The sequence below is a fragment of the Columba livia genome, chromosome 1, assembly GCF_036013475.1.
Source record: "Columba livia isolate bColLiv1 breed racing homer chromosome 1, bColLiv1.pat.W.v2, whole genome shotgun sequence".
NCBI classification, from domain to species: Eukaryota; Metazoa; Chordata; class Aves; order Columbiformes; family Columbidae; genus Columba; species Columba livia.
Genome location: NC_088602.1, coordinates 160,039,177 through 160,065,848, shown reverse-complemented (window position 1 = coordinate 160,065,848; position 26,672 = coordinate 160,039,177). Strand labels below are relative to the sequence as shown.

Here is a 26,672-nt window from a genome sequence, read left to right as displayed (position 1 = left end):
CAAAGTCTACTGAATTTCAGAAAGCGTAAGTGTTCTATGCACACTATTTTTATCAAACATTTCAAAACAGTTCTTCATTATGTCTCCTACATCTCTTCCAACAATTCGGTCACCAGTCTAATAATCAGTGAATCATCCTATTTTTCGTTGCCTGGACAATCAGTTTTCTGTAGATAGCAATGTTGCAGCTGAGAAGCTGATTTCTGAGGAAAAACACATATTTGCTTATCATAGGAGAAAACAGGAATATCTTCCCTCCATCATAGAGGTAAGTTGCATTACAGGGTCTCACATGAAGAAAAGAAATCATCATATTAGGAAGCAGAGAAGCTGGTATGCGCAAGAGATGGAAAGACTTTCAAGTGCACTAAAGCAGCCCAGGGGAAGAAGTGCTGCACTGTACAAAATGTGTTTGCTGAAGAAAAGGAATAGTTCTTTCCCCTAAAGAAAAACCTGTATTTCGTTCTGACCTTAAAAAGATGGACCTCTATCTCATATTTGGATTGCCTTGCCAGAACTGGTTAAAATATTAGGGTAGTATGTTTTCTTTAACTTTTGCAAATCTGGATATTTTCCCAGTACCACAGAAATAGGAACCTGAAGAAAATCTGCATGTAAAGTTGTGCCCATGAGCTAATTTTTCCTTGAGGACATGACCATTTGATCACCTTTAGATGCAAAGGTATCTTTCATCAGTATCAACTGGCAGGCTTCATTAGGCTTCATTCAGCTAGATTTTACTAGAACACAAGTTAATCAGCTCATGAATTTTTCTTATGTCCTATTGTATAATGCAGTAGGTCAAAACACAGTGTATTTTTAAACCATGAAGCTTGTCTTAATCTTTACTGCAGATATTTAGGGATATCATGATTTATTCCCACAAATCTTTTACTTCAGATTAGAATGTAGGTTTCTGCATTTCATCAGCATGGCCAAAAAATACCTTACGGCTACTCTGACATCCAGCTTTCCCTACGGACATCAGTACGAATCCCATGAGTAAAATAATGGTAAGAATAAGCTTTTAAAATATACTTCACAGAAACAGAATCTGTAGCTGGCTTTCTGCTTGTGGCCACCAGAAACTGCTGAACTTTTCCTCATCAATCCCAATAAAGCATTTTAGCACAAAAGCAAAATTAAGACATTGGAATCCACCATAACAACTGGTCTCTCCTGGATTCAGAATTAATGTTCAGAGTTATTTATATTTTCAGACAATATCAGCAAATGGCATAGGGTAATTAAAGGAAAAACATTTAAAAAAATGTATGATTATCTGGTTATTACTGCTATTTCTTTTTGGGACTTACTTGTTTCTACCTTCAGAATTGGACTTAAGATAGTCTGTGCCCCTTCTTGGTTCCTTGCTGCTAATAAAAAGCTATAGCAAAGGCCAGAAGACAACTGCACAACTTTTATTTGAGTTGTATTCACAGGCAAGCTCAGAATGTATGGTTTCCACTGATCAAAATAGTATTTAATTATAAGTGCAAAGCCTGGCTTAAGCCATATGTCCATATCACTCCATGTAAATACAGCTTCAGTTGTCTTGACATCATGCACACTAAATGTGAAGTTTTCTGGTACCAGAGGTACTGAAAAAGAACACCAAGAATGAAAAAAAAAAAATGAAAATAATGAAAAACGTTTTATACTTTTATCTTCAAAGATAAACATAACTGGAGATAAGAAAGATAATTACATTCATATTCACAAATATATGGTAGCTGTATATAGCAGAAAAATCCTGTGAAGAAATAGCCTGGACCAGTGGGATCTCTCTGAAGGGCATAGCAGTCAGTCTCATTTTCTGGTATCATCGACAAAGTTGAGATACCAGCCTTTAGAAGATAAGGAGATCCATCTGTCCACAAGAGCTGACCTTCTTCCTTCATTGAAAATAAAAAAGAAAAAGTGAGTAAAAATCCCATGGTTTTTTACATTGTATTGATGAATTATGAAGGCTTTTGTCATGACAAGCATATCTCCTACACCTCCAAAATACACATAATTTATACAAATTATTTATACATTAACATTTTGAATGCAGTAAATATTTCAGTGTAAATTTATATCCCTTCTACTACAAGAGATTATAAGGTAATAATATGATATAGTATAGCATAGCATAATATCAGCAACAAAAGGCTAATGTAGAGTGTCTGAGCATTACAAACAGTCTTTTAAGAAAAACTACTAGTCAAATAATCTTATAAATATCCATAAAAATATCCATAAAAATTTTATTCACTGAAGAAAAAAAAATAATCTGTCAAAAATATTCATAAATTCAGTCTGAAAGGAAAACTAGTTTAGCTGAATACAATCCAGGGCTCGATTCACAATCAGTTGAGGAGGTGCCATCTTTTCCTCTTTCTCCCATGGGCCGGTAGCTAAGCAGTTGGGACACTCACTCACATCTGGATCCAAGTTTCTAAACTTTGAGGTACTTCGGTTTCCGCAGTAGAGCCCTACAAATATGAGACTGGGGCAGTGTGATATTTGAAAGGAAAAATGCTTGTAGAACATGCTCACAGCATTGCAATGCAGACCCCTCTAGTGGGAGACCTGTTTCAGGCTGCACTGCACTAACATACACAAACATCTACAGGGATTAATAAAAACCTAACATATTTATTCACAACACTGGAGCACTCTCAGGAGTGACACTAGCATAAGTGCCTACAGGCACAGCAAGTCTGCAATGCTGAAGTCTAAGTAAATGGTTCAAATTTGAAAAAGAAAGCAAAAGCGTTGGAATCTGTATTTCCTTACTTCAGATTTAAAACAAATCCTGCGATTCCTAGCATATGCCCCATGATCTTTGAACTCCTGAGATAAGTACGATTTTGTGACAGCAAATAAGAACCATGACACTTAGAAGGATTGTAACATGTTCATATGGTACTTGAACAAACTAATAAAACACAAATATTAGGAAAGAGGTACTTGAAAAACAAGCGTTTTGTTTTTATTCATTGCTACTCTTAAAACAAGGTACTCGTCTAGTTCATTTAACTGACTATACTCCCCCAGAGATAAAAATGCACGTAATAATTAAACAGTTGACTAACAGATTCCAAACTGGCAATTAACTCTTTTCTGGCTAATGAGAGTTTAGGAAAAAAAAAAAAAAAAAGTTTATTTTTACTGGTTTTCAAAGCATTTCTTTTAAAATTAATTTGACCAAAACTATAATAAAAAGGAATTTTGGAGTGCAGGTTATCCAAACTGAAAAACACTGGTTACCCCCCTACCTTCTGCCAGTTACCACAAAAGGCGTTTTCAATAGGTCTAATCACAGGACGACTGGATCCCATGTTTCTGGTAAAGCGTCTCCATCTTTCAGAGAGCTTTCCAAATACTTATATTTATCTCTCTAGCTGTTTCCAAATCACGTGCCACACCACAGTGACTCAATAAAAGCAGAGCTGCCATTAAGAAAGTTCATATCCCAAATGTGATGAACAGGAAACTTTTTACAAGAAATATCTTGCTATCGTTCCTTCTGCCACTGTTCTATCCAGCATCCAGCCATACTGGACAGACCTTGCCAAGCTCAACACTCAGTATATGAGACCCACATCAAAACTGAGAAAGCCGGACCCAGACTTTGATAGCCAAAGTGAGTAACATATGTAAAGATTTAAAATCTGGTAATGCAGCACCACCTGCAGGCCAAACAATATCCATGTGCAGTACCCACAAAAAAAATTAAGCACGTTATGTATAAACTGAGTTGTTGTTTTTTTTTTTTCCTCAGCTTTGGCTTGCTAAATATTTCAGTATTTCTAAATATGAAGAAATAATGATTCCTCTTACAGCTACTACAAACTGCACACCCCCCCAACACACACACACACACACACACACAACTAAAAACCCTTATTTATGGTGTGGAAATGTTTATTCCAACAAATTGGGTTCTGTATTTCCAAACTCTCCTGTTTCCATATATGCAACAGCAAAGTAGAAAATATAAACTGACCTTTAGGTCATTAAGTCCCGTCCATAACATGATTATTTGACTAATTGTCTGGAGGTAAGACAAAATAAAACCATGTTCTTCTTTATTCCCTATGTCAAGAAGATGCGCCCCTTGTGAAGACGTTTCACAGGTTTGTTGTGCTGCCTTCCAGGGCTTGCTGTCCTGAGCCATGCGATAGCAGCTGCTTTGGAATGCCACCCAGCCTGGGGAACAGGTGCCTACAGGGGAACAAGGACAGGATTTTAAAGATGCTCCATAACATTTACAGAAGTGGTACAGTTCTAGATTTTTTTATAATTACATGGGCATTTGACTATCACAGCATTAATTAATTCATTATTGACCTCTTTCCCCCCCAAAAAAGAAAAAATCAGTCATGAATCAACTCTCCTTCAAAATCCTGAGTGTCTTAAAAAATCTGATTGACTGAATTAAAAGAATACTCACTACCACCCAATGAAATAATAATAATAATAATAATAATAATCCTATTCTTGGTAAAAAAATAATTCTTTAAGCTAAGTTCCTGCTAGTTGTTGTTTGTTTTTTTTAATTTTGGAACAATTAATTTATTTAATTTGAGCTTATGCCACCCCCTCTTCTGTGTTTCTAATTTAAAAAAATTTAAGTTGCATTATCAGAGTAGTACATTTAAAGTGATGAAGTTACATAATCAAGCCTCAAAATCCTCAGAGTGCCTCCTTCAAAGCACTTCTAACAAAACAGCGCAGCTGGCTTAGCCATTCAGCAGTACAACCCCATCACTGGGCTGGCATAAAGTGTTCCAAACCCTTAGCAACTTCAGGATTTTCCCTGCCTTTTCATTGAAACTATATAGCAAATTTAATCCATACACTCAAAAAATTACAATGCCAAACCTCAACATTCAATTGACTATTTTAGACTGCAAAATGTGTAGTTAGCTTACGATGTATGCACATAGAAATTTGAATTCTTGCTCCTAAAAATACTAAGAAATACTAATTAGAAATAACCTTCCTATGTTATTAGCATTCAACTCCTTCAGCTTTCTAGAAATGAAACAATCCACATCTATTAAAAATTGTAAAATGGAATACAGGCTTTTTACGATTTACTTTTAACTCTTCTAGAAAATTTGCAGTGTTTCCTTGCATTCACTGTGACTACAACAAACTCTAACATATACCTGTTTCAACTTGCACATCCAGTGCTTGAGACACATTTATTAATTCCTGATGCAGTTGTTCAAATATAAACTTAAATGTATATAAAGTGGCAGGTGTCAAATTACTCCATACAAAGAATCCATCGGGTTGTTTTATATTCTGAAAAGTATCATTCAGGGAAACCGAAACTGAAAATTCTTTAGCCATTGTACTCCAATTAAATGACACTGTAGTAGCTGTCACAAATGTTTTGATGTCATTTTCTGAAATTCCACCTAGTAGACCAAGAAAAAACAAATACCACAACAGAATAATTAGCTCACAATTTTATTGCAGCACCTTTTTTTTTTAGTTTTAAGAAGTGATGCAGGATACACAGAGTGGGCAAAGAAAGGTAGCGTGAAAACAGAAAATGTCTTACTGAGCAAATAGGAAAGTCATGTTCTTTTTTATTGTCATGGTATGTAAAATTATGTCTGAAGCAACCAGAAGTAAAGTGCACAGTTTATGTATGTAAAAGCACATACTTTGCTAGAATATCAGTTAAGTAATTGATGTCAGGTATAGTAGCACATTAGTAGTATAACCTGAATTATTTCCAATAGCTTGCTAAACGTACTAACTTTCAGCAGAGTGGACAGCTGCTGCAATGTTTTCAACTTACTATGTATTTTTCCCAGTGATGTTGTTTGTATTCAGATCCAAGACTGTATTCCAAAGCTAATATGAGCTTGTAATGTGTACAAAGGTAATACTAGAAACTATCCTAAAGCAAGTAAGAAAATTAAGATTAGAAAGCCCTTTCATTCTAGTAATCAGTGGGACCTGTGATCCTGAACAGATTTACAGTTATAAATGATTTTTTTATAAGTTCAGTGGCTAGACCCACAAATTCTTATACTAAAGTCTGCCCCATTTAATCACAATACTAAGATCTTCGTGTGACTCATTAACCCTTTTTAAAGAGGGGCTGTCATAAAGTGGAAATAGAAATATTTAATATTGAACCAATATATTTAATATATGTAGGGCAAATAACCACAATCCTACGTTGAAATTGCCAGGCTGCAAGGAACTTTCTCAATGGTCCTCTTTTATAAATCTCTTCTAAAATTACCGTAGTATAGCAGACCCTGTAACCTTTAAAAGTCTCCCAAACTTTTACAACAGTCCCAAACCGGGGCACAGTTTTATTAACCAAACAAGTTATATAAAGTTATTCCTTCTGCTCTTCATGGTTGAAAATATACACTGATGCAAAGTTTCTAAATACATTATTAAGCTCGACATTTCAATACCCACTTTTTAGTCTTCAGTATTAGATTAACTATGATGATACCAAAATATTTTTGTACTACACTACTTACGTGTCTTAAATGATTTCACACTTATGATTTGGCCGCTTTTTATGGATTCTATTGTAATATCATACTTCTTATTTTCCTCAAGCAGAATTGTAGTACTGACAGATTTCTGTTCAAATTTAGAAATGTTTCTTACATTCTGCAAGTTAAAAGAATTTCTGGACATAGTGAAAGTAATAAAAATACGATTCATAAATTATCTAAAAAGTTTTTATAGTGTATATATTGCAGCATGTCAAACTTAAGGATGTGGTTAAACTGCAAAATACATAATGTTTTAGAAATCAAACTATTATCAAACATCTTCATATTAAAATCACCATATTTTCTTTAAGTTCCTGTACATCATGTGCTCAACAATGCCCTCCCACAGATATCTACTGGAGAAGTTAACGTCCTCCTCCAAACCACAGCACTTTGAAGAACTTGCATATTCTGTCTATCCTTATTCAACCAGAGTACCCAACAGTGTTTTAGGTCCAGCTGGCTTCAATAAGACTTTGTAAGAGTGCACATAAATGACATGAATTACAGAATTCAGCACAATTTTTCAAAACTCCCTCTTTAATTGCTATTTTACATGACTATTTTTTCAAACAAACACACAATGTTATTTACTGCTGGTATGTACAGCTTAAATACATTTGGAGCTACTTATCGCTTATATTGATGAAACTTACTTTTTGACTTAAAGCATCTGCTCTCTGGTACGTTACAATATAATGGTCTGGATCCTTTCCTTTGGGCAATTCAGTCCACTCCACCAAAACTACTCTAGTAGGCTTTTTCATTTGGTCACAGTCTAGACTTTCTGAACCCTGTAACAGAAACATATAAGAATGCAAATTAGTAGGAAATGCAGAAGGCGTACCTCTAACTAAATAATTAAATTCTGTCAGTTTTAACTACTTTTACCTAGAACCTGTCAGCTAGCAACAGTTTTTATATGCATTAGTGTTACCAACCCTAATGTGTGACGCAGAGAGGCTTTGTAATTATTTACAAATAATGCATAGTAGCAATAATCGAGAGCTCCCTGTGACTACTAGAAAAACAAACAGCCCAAATCACAAGCCATCAAATTTCAACATACAATGAGAAAATCTAAACACTTTCAAAAAAAAGGAGTATCTTTCTTACCTTAAAAAAATATTGTAATAAAAACAGGAAAATAATTGTTTGATCCATAGAGAAATGTTACAGCATCAGTGTCTCTTATTTGAATCACAACAGCTTCAAAATAAAATCATGTTAGGATTCCTGAGGGATAAGAAAAATTAATACATGTATTTATACTTCACAGGGACACAGCATCAGCCAATGGTTTAACCGAGATCTGTGTCCTCACCCTGGCCCTGCCTCTTCCCAGGGCTCATACAGTTTCCTGAGATCAGCAAACAGCTGATTCTTTAACTTCCCTGAACTAGGGATGTGCCTGTTGTTCATTAGTCAATTAAGCCTCCCTCAGTGTAAAAAATGCCTTTTTTTTTAAGTTTTACTCACAATTACTGGATCAAAATTCATTGAAATAAGTGTAACCCCTTGCACTTCTTCTCAAGACAGTGGTTGTTTTCCACAGCACACATTTCTAGCCATATGCCTCTTCGTCAGTATTCAAAATAAGCCTGTGGAAGAATTAAGCAGATGTGCAGAACCCATTGATGTGTCTTGCTAGGGTGCTCAAGAGGAATACATCCCAACAGTGAAAGTTTATTATAATCTCTGTTATATTTGCCCATGAAAAGGCAGGTGCACACCAGTAGAGCACCAGGAACTGCAGGAATAAGTCTAAAATTGCTTACAGAAAATAAAAAATCCTTCTTCTCAATGTAGAAGCGGAAACTATAAATTTCCTAACTGGCACACAATCTGCTTATGAGAGATGAGGAGAGACCACGCGTCCCTCCCCCAGGGGAGGTTCTGCCGGGCTGCAGCTCAAAGCCAAAGTTTCTCATTAATTTTGCACTCCCCGAGGGGCAGCTCCACTCCTCGGGGCTCACCAGGCTGGTCCCGAGGTGGGTGTCACTGTCAAACTACTCCTGCAAAGTTACAGGTCTGGAAAGAAACACCAGCAGGCAAACGGGGTGTCACAGAGCTGAGTGTGCGTGTGAAGAGCTGCGGTGCTTTGTGATGCTGCAACTCCATGGGAGCAGCTCGGCCACCCCATTTTAGTGCTTTGTTATCTAGCTGTACTGGAACATGGGCCCATCTTATTATACATTTGCTACATGCAGTTTCTCAACTCTTTTTACAGGTAACAGTTAATGTCTTTGAGGCTTTATATAATATATAAATGTATGCAAAACACAAAAGTTGCTCCCAAGAGTGCAGGCTCTAATTTCCTTTGAGAAAATGCTTTCCAGTTGACATCACAGAGTTTCAGAGTACATCTGCAGGAGGTGTTAGTAACAAATGCAATCAAAGCAATTAACATTAAGTACTGCATTGTAATCCTTTTAACAGACAATTTTTTTGCAGTCAAGGTTCTACATAGAAAGGGTTAAATCAGATCACTTAGGAATAAAGTTGGTCTCAGAACCCATATAATTGCTCCCCAGTGTGACACCACTTTCCTCACCGATGAGTATCCCTACTGTAAACCACAAATATTTGCCCCAGGAGAGAAATAGTCACTGACATTGTCTCGCTGCTGGAGTCACTGTAAAGATCCTAATCTACCTTCTTGGGGCAGAATTTCTGATTCTCCTTATCACGCTGTTGGCCTCTGTGGGGAGGTACTTATCACAAAGGTACTGGTGCAAGCATCTGTAAACAAAGAATAGACAAGAATATGTAACAGTAGGACCACTGATTTATTTACTGAACAAGAACTTGGCTCAGACAAAAGCTTTGGGTGACACCACCTCTGGCTGGGTTTAGAGCAGTGCATTCAGAGTTCAACTTATCTCCATATTTAATTCCCAATACCCTAACCTTCCCCAAATTAACCTCTTTAATAGAAAATTAGTTCTCTGCTGTGCTCTTTGAAAATAGATCCTTTTAATAAGCTGATAAAAAATTTTTACCCATTATTTCCAGACAAAATTATCATAAAATAAATAAAAACTAGTGCCACTGTGTATATGTACCATAAAAAAGTGGGAAACATATTATTCACTGTGTATTTTTTTAGATGTTATCATTGCATAATATATTATTTCATCTTGAGATAGTATCTTGTTCTTCAGTGGGTTTTTCCTTATTTTTCATAAAACCTGTATGCAACTGAACTTTGAATTGCAAAATAAGGATCACAGATTTTAATTAGGTTGTTATTTAGAACTTCTAGTAAACAAGGCAAGCTTAATGTCACCAGAAAAATACCATTTCGGAGCTCTTACGTTACCAAGGCTCAAAGACAGATGCAGTAAATCAATAGCTCCTGCAATGAAACCCCTGGTCTCAAAACACTGAGTCAGTCTCTCTCTGAGAAACACATACACATGCAGAGTGCACATGGGGGTATCACCTGAACCCTATTTTATCTATAAATGCCTCAAGTTAGCTGCTGCCTATTCAGCTGTTTTACAAAGCAGACACACTTTTTTTTCTTTTCTTTTTTTCTTTTTCCCCAGAGAACTTTGTAATCACCTGGCACAAAGGGAGGCTTTATTAATGGGGCGATTTTCAAGACAACAGCAGGAGCCCTCTCCTTTTTAATCTCGTTAAATTAAGTGTGCATGGCACATTCCACCTTAATCAAAAGAACACTCCCTAAAACATGACCACTTTCCTTTCAGTCAGCATTTCTAGTGATTAAGTTTTAACATTAACTATTAGCTTTCTCCAGCATGCAACATCAGTACAGAAGACACTCATCAAGTTCCACCCATTCTTCGTACAAAAACTGCTTGTGAAAGTAGAAACTACATGTGTAAGACATTTTTTTCAGACTGTCTCTGAGTGAAATTCTCAAATCTCTGACCTTAGGGTCAGAGATTTTTATAGGCATATGAGCACTTCATGGGTCAATAGGTAGAATTGTTTTTCAGAATAGGCAAAAAATGGTTAGCATGTGCCTGCCAAGAACATACCAGTGAATCGTATTTGCAGTTGCTAGAGTTCGTTGTTCTTCAGCTCTGAATCTGCCCTTCTCCCCTAAACTGTGATGACTTCTTAACGATAATGGATAGATAATTTTTTATGTTTCCTTTTTTCTATAGGTGGATTGCACAGTCCACCTGGTATTTAAAGAATGGTTAGGGAAATAGAAAGTTTAGTCCACAATGTTACATATAGACCCTCTACATCATAACCTTTCCTCAGTAAAAGCCTTTTATTTTTCTTTTGCATTAGTGTTAAATGTTGAAATTTATCCCTCAAAAGATTATTTATGTTCACCTCATGAATGTTTTTTGAAAATACATTCTCCAGAATGCTTGGGAATGTGAACTCCAAGCTAATATAGACAATACAGTACCAATAGCCCACTGTAACTACAAAAATTTTCTCTTTGTGTTCTGGCCTTCATGCTGCCCCTCTACAATCACTATACTGCTACGGTTATGTGTTACAACTCATGTTTTGTCCCCTGTACTAGAACACACATCTATGGGATTTTTCCATAGGACACACACCATTTTGTCTCAGTGATCTTACAGGTCTTTTCCAACCTAAATGAGTCTGTGATTACACCAGCAGCATAACATCAAGGTAAATTCTAGAAAAGGATTTGGTAGGACAGATCTTGAAAATATTAGTTCAGGTCAATGTTTCTCATGGCCACAGTATTCCTGATTAGTACCCATACATTTATTTGTCAGTGAGTTTTTACACAGAAGTGACCTTCTGTAGGATTTGGAAACTGGATTTGTCCTTAAATTCTCATAAAAGGAATGGTGAAGAAAAAGATGGAAAGAGCTGTACAGAATGAATGCATAATAAAAAGAAAATTATCCAGGCTCTGTAAGCTGAGTTTATCAGCAGTGCAGAAGGTCAAGGGAAAAAAAGTTGAATTTGTATCAGGAAAAATGGGGTGTGAAAGAGAGAGGAAAGGAGGAAAGAGGAGGAAAGAGGAAAGAGAGAGGAAAGAGAGCAGGGTTTTGTGACTGCTTGAACACTGCAAACAGCACAGTGAACTATTTGTCACCCTGGAGTGTGTTCTGGTAAACACCTCCATGTTGTAGTACATTATGTGGCTTGTAACTGTGTTCAAACACCACACTTCAGGCCTGATCCTGCTCTCAAGAGAAACTAGTAACAAAGACCTCAGTGCAAATAGCTTTTTCACCAATAGACACTTGCATGTATTTGGGAAGATGTCTGCCTGCAATGTGGAAAAGTAATGAATCATGCAAATGTATTAAATTTAACCTTCAAATTTTACTATACAGATTTTGCTAGCTAAAAATGAGAATATTAGCTGCCTGTATAGCTATACTTTAGGTCTTGGGCTTTATTAATGAAAACACACAGTGGGTGCTTTGAACCCAAAATTAAAAGATGTGCTTCTAATTCTAATTGCGTAGAATCGGTCTTAACAAATGACCTGGTAATAAGGCAATGGAATTACAAAAGTCAAATATTATAAATAGCATGGCCAAAGGTTTATTATTTTATAGAGGCATATCCAGTATCAATCTGATTCTAAGTATAGGTATCTATTTACGTTAACCCCTAAGCTTAAAAAAAACTGCACAGTTTTTTACAGGTAAGCCTTTATATTGTGGAATTCCTTTTGTGAGCAGAAGTAGGAGAAGAGAGCAGTGGAAATGTGGGAATGAAGGTGAGGTGTGAGCAGCTGGGACTGGGGAAACTGAGGCAGGACTGCCGCAGGAGGTGAGCGCTCAGTCCGGCACACAGCTTCTCCCCAGCGTGGGAGGTTGGGAGAGGCACAAATTCCCAGCCTGTCTCCTAGGGGAGTAGAGATTGTTCAATTCTTATTTTCAGAGGAGGTAGAAGGGAGGGGACCCCGTGGGTCTTAAAGCTCTTTTAGTCAATAATAAACAAACTGATGAATTTTGGTATTTAACTGGGTTGAGTTTGGGATGGATCAGCTTTCCCAAGCAGCTCACAAGATGCCTGCATGAACAGGGTTACACAGAGCTGGAATCCGGGGGTTGAGGTGGGAACACAGAGTTGGAGAGAGGTGAGGAAACTGAGACAGAACTGTGAACTGCATCTACTCTCATATTGAAGTCACAGGCAGAAAAATATGTTTGAAGCAGAACAATCCTGCCACATGGCAGGCTCATTGAAATCTTCTCTCCGTCACAAGGCCTGCAAGGACCAGTTCACATTGTATAAAACATCCCACATTGTGCCAGCGCCACCTTCATGGAGGTAAGCGGCATGGGATGTCGGTCCTGAAAATGGTTCGCAAGTTTTAATAGATGTTCACTTTCCGGCCAGGCCAAAGCAGCCTGAATTTGAAGTTTAATTGTAAAAAGAAAGGCAATCTTAGGCCTTTTCCAGCTCCACTGAAGATGTGAGATTTAGCTGTAGGTTTCAGGGATGTTCATGACACAGTTCCTACTGACTGTTGCACTTAAAAAAACGAATTGGCTAAGTGGGAAAAAGATCTTTTAATACCATTTTTCCTATTTCAGATTATTACGATGTTAATTTTAAGCGTAACTGCTTTTATAATTTCCAGGTGTAAGATTTTGTGCTATCATTCATCTTTAGTGGCACAGGTAAATTAATTGCATCAACACTGATTTATTAATATTATCATTCTGCAAAATAATGTTTATTAATTTCTCTTTGATTATAAATACAGTTCTAAATCTTAGAAAAGCACATTGCTTATAAAAAGTACAGCTGTTCAGACAAAACAGATCCATGTTTAGTTATCATATGGAAAAGTATCATGCAGGATCTTCCTTAAGTAATTTATCAAATGCTAAATTCGTTAAGACCTTTTGGGCCAAACTTCCTTGATGCAAATGTAAGATTTCTATCTCTATGTCAATAAATCAAAAGGCCCTAAGAATATATTTTTCTTTTAAAAGTTGTCCTTTTAATTTGCTGTCTGAGTACACAAAATTTACAGCTATGATTTAATTTCCATTTCTAGACTGCATGTAAAGTTTCTGTACACAAATTCCAACAGCAAATTTAAGAGAATATTTTTGATTCTAGGCCCTAGTATATAACACAGCTTGAAATATCTGTTATACAAATAATAAAAATGTGCAAATGAAATATACACTTTCTGAAGATGGCACTTTAGTTTGATTGCTAGGTGATCAGTATTTCTTTATAATGGTTACATATTTTACTGATAATACAATGGATTGTTCTTTAATTTTTAAATTGTCACTATTTTTAAGGAAATGGATGAGTACATGGCAGTCTTGTTAGTAAAGACAGATTCACTGTATATGCCATTTTTCTTTATAAGCCATCAAACTGAATACAGCAAACATTTAAAGATTTGTCATACAAAGTAGGAAAATAGCCTTGGATTTTCAGGTTTTTTGATTTTATATTGCCTATTTTTCATTGTAAAAACTGGTGTCATGATCCCACCTTTTTGTAATCAAATGATTACAGTTTGAAATAAAAACTGTTTGTCAAAAAGTTATCAGACTTATAGACAAGAATTTTAATTCTGAAACAATTTCCATTATAAGGAAAATGCTGTCATTTAAACCAGTTTCATTCAGTGAGTTTATAAAGCAAAGCAATCTTCTAAACACGAGCTTAAAATTCTATCCTTAGTTTTTAAGACAAAATTATGTAGTATGTTTAATAAAAGGAACAGTATATTCAGCTTAAGATGCTGAATTATGGACATTCACAGCCTGATGGAACATGAATAGCTCACCTAAGCCATTCGAAACATATATTTTGCCTGGATTTTTTTTCCTGGACTTAAAAATTATGAATCCTAAGTTCAGTCAGTAGTCCAAATCTCAATATTTTAAAAATGCAAACAATTTTTCTATATTTTATAAAAATATACTTAATGCAAATCTTCAAACTGGAAAACAAAGGAAGAAACCCATTGTGAATAGTTAGAATGTGCAGTATCATGGTTTTTTAATAAAAATACATATATATACATAGTCTTATCCTACACCTAGTAGACAGCCAATTTCTTATTTGTGAAAGCTGAAAAATGGATATAAAACAGAACCCTTCATATCAGAAACAGCTTTTTGTTATTTTTAATAAAGACACAAAAGCTTGGACTCTTCAGCTTTTGCCTAATCATGCTTCATCTTTATAATACATATAAAAATTAAATACATGTCTGAGGTTTAAAGACATATAACTATGTTTCTAGTATATGCTCTGGAGACTTACCACAGGTACTTACAGGCAATAGTTGCGGTGTTTCTCAGTGACTTACAGTGTAAGCAGAGTCTAGTCATTGATAACAGCTTAATGGAAAACAGATAGACTTTTCAACAAGATAAAAAAAATGTTTCAGTTTGACTATTTTTGTAATAAATCGGTCATTCTCAAAACCCTAATATGCTTCTTTTCCTTTCAAACCAGTGATGGTTCCCAACTGGAAGCTGAAAGGAAAAAAACCACTGAGAAATTTTGAACTTTGATAAGTAGCCACAATCCAAAATTTTAAACCAGTGGAAACACAGCCAGCTTTCAAGAGCTCACTGGAAAACCACTGAGTAGAAACGTATGATGCCTAAATTATACCTCGTTCAAAAGGATTTATGTTTTTCTTTCTATACATACCCATATTTTAAAAGAAAATCTGAAGAACAACGGACAACATCATCTTTACTAAATCTGTGAAAAGTTAGAAATAAAGAATAATTGATGACGTTTAATTTATTTTTTTTTTTTCCCCTGCAGAGTACTACAGCCATCCAAGATCAAAAAACAGAGTCTGATGAAAGGAAACTCATTTTAATGCTTCAGATTAAATCGTGTCCACAGTAATGTTCAGTTCCATTGGCATGAGCAGTCTATAGGCTCTTGAATGACGTACATAATTTCAGTGCCATTTCCTGAGCAGCGTAATGGTACAGTCAGGTTACGTGTTCCAGTTTCTCGACAACATTTACAGAATCTTAAATGGCTATCAATATTGACATTGAAAATTGTTGCAGATGGGCATTTTCCATCACAAGACGCCACATTTATCTAGGAGTAAAATAAGAGCTGAAATTAGCCATCTCAAATGTCATTACGAAGATATTACATTTCAAACTTCTTTGTGACTAAAACACATTTTTACATTTGAAAAGGACTCTGGTCTTAAAAATATTTTATCTTCTAAGACTCTTTCATTTATTCATTCAAAGTGTAGACACATATTTTTTTTCAATTAAACTTTTTTGTTGTTGTTTAATCATGTGTTCTGCCTTAACCTTGAGCAAAATGTGCTGTGGATACCAAACTTGAATCCCTAGTTTAAAAATTCATAACTTCAAAACAGCATAGCAAAATTGATGTTCTCTTCATGTTCACTGCTGAAAAGTTAAATTTTTCTAAGCAAAACGAAGGAAAGTCTGTCCTTCTCCTCAAACATTCAAGAGCAAAAGCATATCAGTGCAAAAGCTTTTCCCTTTCTTGTTCATACTGCTTGTGACTAATGGCACACCAATATCAGCTGTGTTATCACTGGAGCAAATATATCCAAAAAGTAGATGCAATAAAAACCAGCAAGGGCAGAGACTGGCCATAAAACTATTTGTGCTCTCAGCTTCAGCAGAGCAAAGATTTCTCTTCACTATTGCATTGTGTGAAAAGTCTTCTTAGCTGATACTTTGACAGAAAATAAATTGGTACTCTTTGATGAAAACTTAAGCAGAGGTCATGTGCTGGGAAATCAAGAATGGCCATAATAGATTTAGTTCTTTTGTGGCAGTTTTAAATATGATTTCTTATGCAGGTGAGGTGTACGAAAGATGCTTTGATCCACTCACTTCCAAATAAACTGTGAACAAATGGGCCATGTCCAAACAAACTAGACCAAAAGGTTACTCTTACAGCTTTCCTGAAATTTGACATAGGGAAAAAAAAAAGGCCTTGTCCTAAGCACTAATAATCTCAGTTACTGTTAATAATTAATTAAATGTAATTTTGCTCAACCCTATCCAATGTTTGACAGCATTAATCCAGCTAAAGAACATACATGTAGTTCCAAACCAGCTACAGTAGATGCCACCATTTGATGGGCCAAATTCACACAATTGAAACAGAGCACCAAGGGTTTTGGGTGGGGGAAATGGAGAGGAAAGGAGATAGAGCTATGGATATTAATAGAGATCTTGAGGGCATGAAAACTTGGAGGTAGTTCTGGGTAATGGGCAAGGGAATTTGGACTGTGGGAAGGGTGAGTAGCCATCAAGGAAATGGGGAACAAGAAGATTCTAGGGAAAGGGATGTGGATGGAGGTGGGATGTGGGTAGGTCTTTTTGGAAGGTGGCTAGAGGGCGAAGATAAGGAATCTACACTGGAAAGTCATTAAAAGGAAGGCTTCATTTCTCATGCCATTCATGGAATGACCTGGCCAACATTCTGGTTTCTCCTCTCTGAACCCTCTCTGGTTCTGCAGCAGGGTAGAGGGATCATAACGTTACAGAGCACCCTCAGTAGTACAGCACCATTGGCTCGTAACAGACACTAAAATGAGTTTGTTTTCACTCCCTATCCTGTTCCCTAAATGTCATAACTTTTAGCCTTTCTGTCTGCAGGAGAGTATTTGGCAGAGGTTTCCACAGAACTGGATGCAAGGGCAAAGTCCTTTTCATCTAGCTTAAAAACTAATGAGCTTTGACTAAATCATTCTTTTTAATAGCCTTTGATTTAGTCAATACCATATCAATATTTTGTCATATTGCTGCCCCTTAACCTACTTTGTTGAAGTGTCTGTGAATGTCTCCACAGTCTTCTCTTAACTGTGGCAAATAACTGTATTTTCATCTACATACTGAAACTCCCTTACTAACAACCCTTCTTCTAAAACTGAATAAATACACTCCACACTCTTACATCTGCTATTAAACTTTGGGCACATCACTGTTGACCTCCTTTCAGGATGGAAATGAACCTGCTGAACTTTCAATCCGTGATGATATTTTGCCTCTTCCCTTACGACTGTTCAGGTTCCTCAAGAGAATCTCACCAGAGACCTTTTGGAAGTCTGAATATGTTGTGTTGATTGCTTCTCCTTTAAATGCTTCATGAGAAGCACATTTGCCCTTGGATATGTCCTGGGTTTGTATCTGGGGCTACACAGAAGCTGAGAATTAAGATCTCTTAAACAGACCCATAAATAAATGGGATTGTGAATTTGTGATATGGAGACATGTGCTATGTGGAGAAGATGCCTATAAAGTAAATGTTTTCAAAGCGGAATGCAGCAGTGTTCCCATCACCTCCTAAGTGGAAACATTTCTACTCCTCTTTTGGAGTGGGATGTTATTTCACGGTGAAGAGTTCAATGGCTCTGTTAGTTCCAAGCAATTCTGCTGCGTACTTTCCATTTGAAGCCAGATGTTTTTCTAGGTAGGAGAGTCGAGTCTTTCGGTCATAGGAACAGCTAATTTTACTCCATTTAGGAGTAGAATAACATTCCTAGGGTGAAAGGTCTGCTTTTGTGAAGACAGCAGCATTTTTTGTTGCTTGTTGATAGCTGTAACTGACTTCTTAATAGTTGATTTGGTATGCCATAGGCTCAGAATTAAACAAAGCTCTCTTATGCTTACCGGGCTTTGACTTATACAGTCATGTTTTCTTATGGTTGTCCTGATTGTCATTTTCTGGCAAATCCTTTCTTCCTTTTTGCCTGATAAAATACAGAAAATGCATAATGAATCTATGCACTTTTTGTACTGTATTTCCTACTAAAAAAGTGAAACTATTAAAACAATTTTAATAATTAAACTTTGTTTTCTTTGATGTACAAAATGAAAGTGTTACTCATAATTAAATATTTTTAGAAAATACGTTAATAAATCCTTCCTGTGCAGAATTATCAATGTTATAGCTGACACATATGAGGCATCAAATGGCCCATTAAGCTATACAGATTTTATAATTATTAAAATAATAATATGATTTTAAATCACACATATGGTAAGACAAATATAAGAATTAGAAAAACAAGGATGTCTCAAGTAATTTTGAATGGTATTAGAATTAATTCTGTTTTAATAGGAAAATTGAATGTAAATGAGATTTTGATTCTGCATTTTCGAAAATTTTCAGAACTTCACATTTGTTAAGGTAAAGCTGTGAATGTAATTACAGCCTTGATGCTATTTTGAATGATTAAAATGTAAATAAAACTGTATCATGTCAATATATTTTTGAGAAACATGTACTTCAAGGAAGCTTTGAAAGAGAGAGATGCATATATTTGCTAAATATGGTGCAGTGGTTACTACCAGAACAGAACCGTGTAGCACTGAGTCAGCATATGGATCTAGGAGCAGGGAAATACTGCATTTTTAAGTACATTCTGGAAGATATTGGTAGGAGGTTTTTTCTTTTATTTGAAAAATAAAGCTGTAGAGTGCAATGCAATTTTTAACATAATAAAAATCATAATATAATACAGAAACAATTAAACATATTACTTTTTTGTGCTTCACTCTATATCAGCAGTTTTTAAGATATTTAAAAATCAGGCTAGCCATGGAGTACAGCTAGATTTTATTCTGTGCACTGCAGGATCAAACAAGATTCTGTTACTGAAGTAGCAGATCACTGTACGATGGAAGCTGTTATCCTACAGGGTCTTGGCTTTCCTTCTTCAACAACACTTAAGAAAAAGAAGTCCTGTGGTATTTCCATCAGAAAGCACTTGCCAGCATGGACATGTGTAGGTAACACAGTCTGTACTTCTACAAGTTGTACAGAGGGATATATGACATTTCAGCATACAAGGTGCTGATGTCTACTGAAAACTCTGCTGCTATACTTTTCTCGCTCCCACCTTCAGCTATCAAGATCTGCATTCAGTATCAGGTGTGCTTTTTTCACTCACTCCTTATTTGAGTAAGGAGCTTCTGTGACTTACCTATCCTTAAAAGCAAATAATTACAATCATAATACCACAGTTCTGTAACATTCTGTAATTTCTGGCACAAAGAATATTTATTAACATGTAAATGTATGTTCCCCCACCTCCCAACATATTCATAACTTTGTAAAACATGTTATTTGTGACAAAGAAATACAGCATAAATCCATATCTGCAAAGGTGAGATCAGGCATTAGTGCACGCTTTTGCTCTATTTTAAGGCAGAAACAGTTCATTCAGAGACCTGGAATCAGATTTAGAATCTCTTGGTAACAGTATTCATGGTGATGGTATTTTTTAAAGTAACATTTCTTACTAGAGCTACCTTGCTCAGTAAGTTCACGTATTAAAACCAGTTTCAGAAGTGGACAGGAGGAGGATCCATCAGCATCATATACCATAAATGGACGAGACTAATTCTGACAGGTGCTGAGCAGCGAACCCCAACCGGGCTTTAGGAAATGACTGATCTGGGAGGCTAATAGGGGATCAGCATCTCTCAGTATCAGCCCCAATACCATTAACTTCACGGTAACATTTAACAGTGAGTACAGCTATATGCATATATCAAGCAGTGCTTAAACTATTATTTTAAAAAAGAAAAAAAGAAAATACGTTATTAAAAGTAATACCTGGTTCACAATTAATACTATCAGTAGGCACTACTGGACTAATGGCAAAGGGCAATAGACCCAATCCAGAACCTGGCAGAATCATTAGGAATGTAAGTTTCTCATGAAATAAAAACATTTTTATATAAATGACATTTCATTAATTCTTACACTGCCAGCTGCTATTTATCTTTTAGCAAAAGATGATGAACTTTCCTGTTAGTCTTCCAAATTTAGAAACTCTGCAGCTGCTTCAAGTCTCACTAAGTATGGCCTAAACTTTATTGCTCTCCTGGTTAACACAAAATTGGAATGATGCTTCCTTGTAAACCAAACTTGTGCAATGAGTCTCTCTAAGGCAAGGTAAGAATTAAATATATGCTCTCACTTTTGCATGCATTGAATCAAGCTCTTTTAGAAAGATTATTTGTTCCCATTAAAACCCCAAGGTGTTGCAAGCTCTATTTGTAAGTACTCTTTTTAACTGCTTCACCACAAGGCACATGCTTTTAGTTAAAACAAAATAAAATAGCATATAATGTAGGAATTATATCTGGGTTTGTAGCAGCCACCTCAGCAAGTATTTCTGAAGTATAACGATGCATTTCCTGAGGCCACAGCATATGGCCAAAATAATGAATCTTCCTGGTCAACAGAAAGCCAGTAGCCACTAATGATTTAGGTAATTTGGGGGAATGTATTAAATATTTTTCAACATAGCTTATCTCATTAGAGGAAAAATACCAAATAATAAGATTTTAGTGCAATTCTGGTATGTGACTTTGCTGCTTCTCATTAAAAAAAAAAAAAAAAAGTATTTTATTGTATTAAAATAGCTTATATTTTTTTTTGTTTTGAGTACAATAGAATAAGAATACTTGCAATTCACTTTCAAAGCTTTGTATATCTTGGAAACCTGAGTACAGTTTCGTGTTTAATAAATATTAATATTTCCCCTTATATCACCAAATTATTTACAATACATTGCACTTCTGAATTTTAATAACTGTGCAATGCATAGTTATGTCTGTGACTTCCTTTTCAATATTATCAAGTAGAGGCTTGCCTAAAAATGTTCCAAAGACTAATTTTCTTATAATGTTGAACATAAAAAAAAAGGCTAAAAAAAAAAGAGGAGGGAGGATTTTCTGTGGCATTTAACAAGTTTTTGCTCTACACAATTAATTTTACACAACAGTGTTTTATTTTTAGGTATACATAATTAAATAGCTTGATAATAAAAACTTTTCTAGTCAAAACTGCAGAGAAAACCAGTTTGTTCTCAATTAACTTTTAAAATTGCATGTCTTATGAAACCTTTATATTAGGTTTCATCACAATTCTTCATGTTTTAAAGTTACACACTCAGAAAATGTGGATGTATTCCCAGATAGTAAAAAGTCAAATTTACGTAATGGTTGCTAATATCATTATTACTATAAATTCTCCTCATTTGGAATTAACAATTAAAAAAAAAAAATCCAATATTTTAGCCCTAGAAAATACATACTTGTGATAAAGAATAAATTGGTAAGTTTAGAGACGCATTTCAAAACAAAAAATTAGGAATCAATTTTAGGGAAGGAAATCCTTATCCTTTTTGGTGAAAATCATATTTTAGAGGCAGCTTAGGAAGAAAGAGAATGTTTTCATTATTTCGGTTGAGATAACTTCTTATCTTCCACAGGTTATATTTGGAGAAATTTGGTTATACTCCAGAACAACAGTGTTACAAATCACCAAGTCAGCAGCCAGATGAAGCAAGACCTTTTAAAAGGAATAGTTAGTTAACTATAACATTTTTCTGTGATTTGGGGAGGGACTGCATGCTTTTTCCTTCTTTATGTCCCAGCAACTGAGGTTAAAAACCAGCCCTCCAAAACCAAAGCCAAACTAGCACATACTGCAGCCTTCAGCACTTACAGGTCTTGCAGCAGCCATCATTGTACGTCTGCACAACTCCTCCGTTCTAGGAAAATAAGAGGAGAACATATCAAAAAAGACTGTGCCCAATGCAAACGTGAATTGTATCTCAAGACATTCTATGTTTTAAATATGTCCAACTAATAAAAGATAATATCACTAATAATTGCACAGATATAATCAGCTGAAGGTTTGGTTCACAAATTCTTTACAGCATTTGACATCGAAAACAAAGTTGTCACTGCTTATCTGATCTGATCTAGTCTCCTTTGAATAAGCCACTTTGTTTCTATGAGCATCTTTTAATGTCATCCACTACCATCTCTTTCCTCACCACTGAGATTTATTAGGATAGTTCAAAAAATTCATATATGCAGTTTTGCTGATGATTTACACTGATCACATGCCAAGGAGAAAATTAATACCTAATAAGTATCTCTTTACAATATTAACTATATATGTGTATGTACACACTTTTGAAAGAGAACATTATCTGCAGAATTTCAGAACCATCGGTGTGCTCAATTCTTTTTCTCGGTTGTAGTCTGTTCCTGATTTCTCCTAAAATAGCTTGTTAGCTAGAAAGTAGAAATGTATGACAGTGAAGAAAATGTCCTTTTGAAATTAAAAGAGAGCATGAGAGGAAGAAACAGAGAGACTGATTTGGAACCTGTCAGAATGTGTGCAAGCAATAAACATGCACCCACAATTTTAGTATATAGCTCAGATCTGTCTGTCAAGCAGACAACTGAACACAAATAGCACCATTACAGCAGCAGCAGACAAAAGCCCTTTTAAATCTTCCATCTTTTCATGCTAGTATACATACTTTATCTCATTAATGAAAAAATACTGAATTAGTTGTTTCAAAACTTCTTAAAAGAGCACTTAAACTCAGCCTCTTAAATCCCTGTTCCCAAGCTGCCTGTCAGAAGAGCTTTCTCCTTGACTGTTGGCTCAAGTTTATGCTCAGTATCTCTGAAAAACAGGTCAGACTGAGTCACGATGTGAATTTCAGGGCTTCATTCTTTAAAATCTTAACCATTATTACTAAGGAAAGATCCTAATAGACATTGGCAAAAAGGGTTCCAAGGAAGAAACTAGAGCATAAAGTCAAAGTAGAACAAACATTAATTTTAGATAGAATGCCTTCTTCAGGACTGAAATAAAGAAGGACTTTCTGAAACAAAGGCAATGCATAAATAGGACTTGTGCTAAATTTATAGTATGTAGTCAAGGCAGCAATGGTACTTACCCTCTCTACATGTATATTTGTTTTATTTTTATTTGTAGCTTATATTTAATATATGGTGTACTACAAGTGCAAGAATTGTAAGAAGTAGTATAAAGTTAGAGAAGTATTAAATTAGGAATTAAAATTGTAAACAAACATGTGATATACATGAAGCATCCACATTCTTCAAACCAGTTTATATGTATATGCCAAATTTACATTTTTAGATATATGATGAAGGTAGATACCCATTCTTGCATGATAGATACTTTTTGTTATGTTACACAATGGTTAGTTTAAGACACAATAAAGTTTATATATACTCTGTCATCTTTCTCATCTTTGCCCAGCTTAAGGAATTTTAAATATAGCCCGCTTCAACCTCCAGAATTGCCTGATCTAATTTATTCAGTGTATGTACACTAGGAACTTGGCAAAGTGTTATTCCAAACTAAAGTAAAACATGGTGATTAGCACTTTATATAATGCTATCTCAAGCATGATTCCAATTCCACAATACTTTAACATCAGTCACCATTAAGACAAACTTTCATACTCTTCACAGATATTTTGTCACTTAAAAAGCAAACAGGAACATAGAAAACAACACTGTAAATTGCTCACTTACATGTTTTTACTTACCACTTTTTCAGTTTAAAGAAAGTGCATGTGGTGTGCATGCGCTGTCAAGTGTAAACCAAACTCCAGATCAGTTATTGTCACTTACCTCACCCAAAGTACAAACCTTTGTACACTCAGTGTCATTAAAAGGAGGGCAGACAACACCTGATGCCAGTATGACAGCCCCCACAGCAGTCTTTGCACACTTGTAGTTGGTGCAGTTGGAGCTCCATGTGCTCCCTTCCTGAATACATAAAACAAAACCATTGGCAGGAGAAAAAATAAAACTTTCCAGCTTTATCTTCAACACCAAATGTCTGAAAAAGTGGTGCACTCATGCTATAGCACCTACTGCAGTGGAAAGTTTGCTGCAGACTACCCATGGGCAGCAAAGGGAAAGACCGTCCTCTAAATACCACTGGCTACTCCTGCCTGGATCCATGTCTCTAGTCTCCAGCATGATGCTCAGCACAGTTTCCCTAGTGCAGAACGAAAGGGCTCTGGGCCAGAAAAAAGGTCTGGTAGTTTCTTTTGCTCCAAAAGCAATGGGAAGCATGAATTAAGTCATGGCTGCATCTAAATTTCCTCGTATGTGGATGCTGGAACACACCATCAGGATCCTGAACCCCAGTGCTTCAGTTTGCACACTTTCCTTCTGTAGCAACCAAAATGAAGAGAGGAGTGGGCCTGGGAAGAGGGGGACATAGGAGTCTTGATGTGGACTCAGAAACTGCTAACTCATCTAAGTCCCAGTATATGACTTTTTCAATTTGAACCCTGCCCTGCATTTAGAGCATATCCAGCCTTAAGCAAACGCTGACATTCACGTATCTTTGTAGAAAATATTACAACCAACAAAATGAAATAAGGTGTTCACCTAGAGTGAAATGACAAGTCTTTAAATAAACATGCTTTTTTCCTATCATATACCATAAATATTCCCTAGGTGCATAGCCAGCAGTAAGGAAGTATGAAGAAGGACATGCAGTATGAGTTAACTGAGAAGTGACTGTCAGATGACTGTTTAGCGTATCATTATGGCTATTTTCTCTCTCTGCCCAAAGGCACTTACCTCATACACAATCAGTGTTCCATTCTCAGTATGAAAAGGGCAGGACACATTTTGGCAGGTACCACAACAAGTATGGTGACTGGAGGAAGGAATATATATTTGATGCTGGAAAGAAAGAAAAACAAAACAAAACAAAAATAACAAAACAAGAAAAAACAAACAAGAAAAAAAAGGAAAAAAACATACAGTATATGAAAATTGACTTCTGAAACTAAAAATAACAAGAGAAACAATATATAAATGGATATTCTGATATGCTTAGATATGGTGCTAGAAATTACATCTCAGAATAATCCTAAAGACAAAAGGTACACATCATCACTATTAAGTTCTCAGGTTCTTGCTGAGCAAACAGGTCTAGCAAAAGTCTTCACTCTGACCGATCCTAATTGTATAGTTTTTCTCACAAATTGCATCATTCCTCTATTTTAAGGATACTCACCCCTTCACACTGCTGGGAGCAGTTCACCATTGTAAAATGCATGGCATTGTATCCTGTGTTCTGGTCTTTTTCTTTTAAACACTGTACTGTGTAACAAAGGTCTCCATCCAAGTACTGAATCACTGACTGTCCAGGATTCAGTACTGTGACATCTTGGAAGATGCACACATCATCCTTCTCTAACACCAAAAGAAACAAATGTTACCAGAAGGGGAAAAAAATCATCAAGCAAATTAACAGAATCACTGAAGGCAAAAGTAAGGCAAAGTCCTACTCTCTGCTAAAGTTTGCTCACTTTTAGACTTGATTGGTCTGTGATTTTGATTACCAAGCAAGGAGGAGGGGGAGATATAATTCAGCTTAAGAAAATACTACAAAATGCAAAACTGTCTAAAATGTATAGTGTTACTGTTGTGGAAGTAACAAAAATATCTGTTGTTCTTATTTTGAAAGAGTTCTAATATTTAACATTAGGCTAAGCACACTGGATGAATTATTCTGTACCTCACAAAATGTAGCCTTTCTGTCAATTAAAATAGTATGTCTACAGTTACCTGTGGGAAACAACCATGCTCAAGCTGTACTCGAAGTGTGTGCCTTGCTCTCAGAGGCAGTTTAGCCTGGGCTGCAGTGAGGATTGCAGCACATCTGAAGAACCCATATTCACAGTACGGCTGAAATTTGGTCTACCTGGGGTAGCTGAGTGAGGGAAGGGAGCAGAGATTGGATCTTAAGATTGGGCACCAGCCCTTGTGCTGTCTGACAGGTCTATGAGATGTCATCTCCTTTGTGCTCGATAGTTCAACATGCAGTTGAACATGAGTCAAGAGTGTTTGAACATGAGCCAACACTGTACCAGGGGAGGTTCAGGTTGGACATTAGGAAAAGGTTCTCCACCCAGAGGGTGGTGGAGCATTGGAACAGGCTCCCCACAGAGGTGTCACAGCCTCAGGCCTGACAGTGTTCAAGAAGAGACTGGACAGTGTCCTCAGACATATGGTGTGAATTTTGGGTTTGTCCTATGCAGAGACAGGAGTTGGACTCAATGATCCTTGTGGATCCCTTCCAACTCAGGACATAATATGACAGTGAGCTAGGAGCAGTTGCACTGCTGAGACTCAACAAAAGTTCAGAACCCGCTTCCTACCTGCCTCTTGCCATAGAGACAGTACCTGGCTTCGAAACCACAGGTAGTTTTACAACACTCCTGTGCCCCACCAATTCAGACACAAAATGGATGGGTTGGCAGACAAAGTATCATCTTCAGAAAAGAGAGCATAATTGCATAGATAGGCAGACATCCAGAAAATCAAG

General features: G+C 36.1%; 2 protein-coding genes across 7 annotated transcripts in view; both read right to left on the bottom strand.

Moving 5' to 3' along the window:
* The window catches only part of PTPRQ (protein tyrosine phosphatase receptor type Q), a 135,993-nt gene extending 128,105 nt beyond the window's left edge, over positions 1-7,888 (bottom strand). For 2 of the 4 annotated variants that reach the window (XM_065041380.1, XM_065041391.1), the window contains exons 1-7: positions 7,647-7,888; positions 7,187-7,324; positions 6,510-6,645; positions 5,163-5,417; positions 3,995-4,212; positions 1,709-1,895; positions 1,317-1,601 (exon numbers count right to left, since the gene is read on the bottom strand). In XM_065041380.1, the coding sequence (XP_064897452.1) occupies positions 1,317-1,601; positions 1,709-1,895; positions 3,995-4,212; positions 5,163-5,417; positions 6,510-6,645; positions 7,187-7,324; positions 7,647-7,694 (1,267 nt within the window). In that variant the 5' untranslated portion in view covers positions 7,695-7,888. Of the gene's footprint in view, positions 1-1,316; positions 1,602-1,708; positions 1,896-3,994; positions 4,213-5,162; positions 5,418-6,509; positions 6,646-7,186; positions 7,325-7,646 lie in introns of those variants that run through there. The other 2 variants (XM_065041399.1, XM_065041409.1) reach the window with 2 other exon arrangements.
* A 7,422-nt stretch (positions 7,889-15,310) lies between these two features.
* The window catches only part of OTOGL (otogelin like), a 91,511-nt gene continuing 80,149 nt past the window's right edge, over positions 15,311-26,672 (bottom strand). For 2 of the 3 annotated variants that reach the window (XM_021279862.2, XM_065041362.1), the window contains exons 53-59: positions 25,359-25,537; positions 24,917-25,021; positions 23,969-24,088; positions 21,990-22,035; positions 20,088-20,159; positions 18,137-18,216; positions 15,311-15,566 (exon numbers count right to left, since the gene is read on the bottom strand). In XM_021279862.2, the coding sequence (XP_021135537.2) occupies positions 15,366-15,566; positions 18,137-18,216; positions 20,088-20,159; positions 21,990-22,035; positions 23,969-24,088; positions 24,917-25,021; positions 25,359-25,537 (803 nt within the window). In that variant the 3' untranslated portion in view covers positions 15,311-15,365. The remainder of the gene's footprint in view (positions 15,567-18,136; positions 18,217-20,087; positions 20,160-21,989; positions 22,036-23,968; positions 24,089-24,916; positions 25,022-25,358; positions 25,538-26,672) is intronic. The other variant, XM_065041371.1, reaches the window with a different exon arrangement.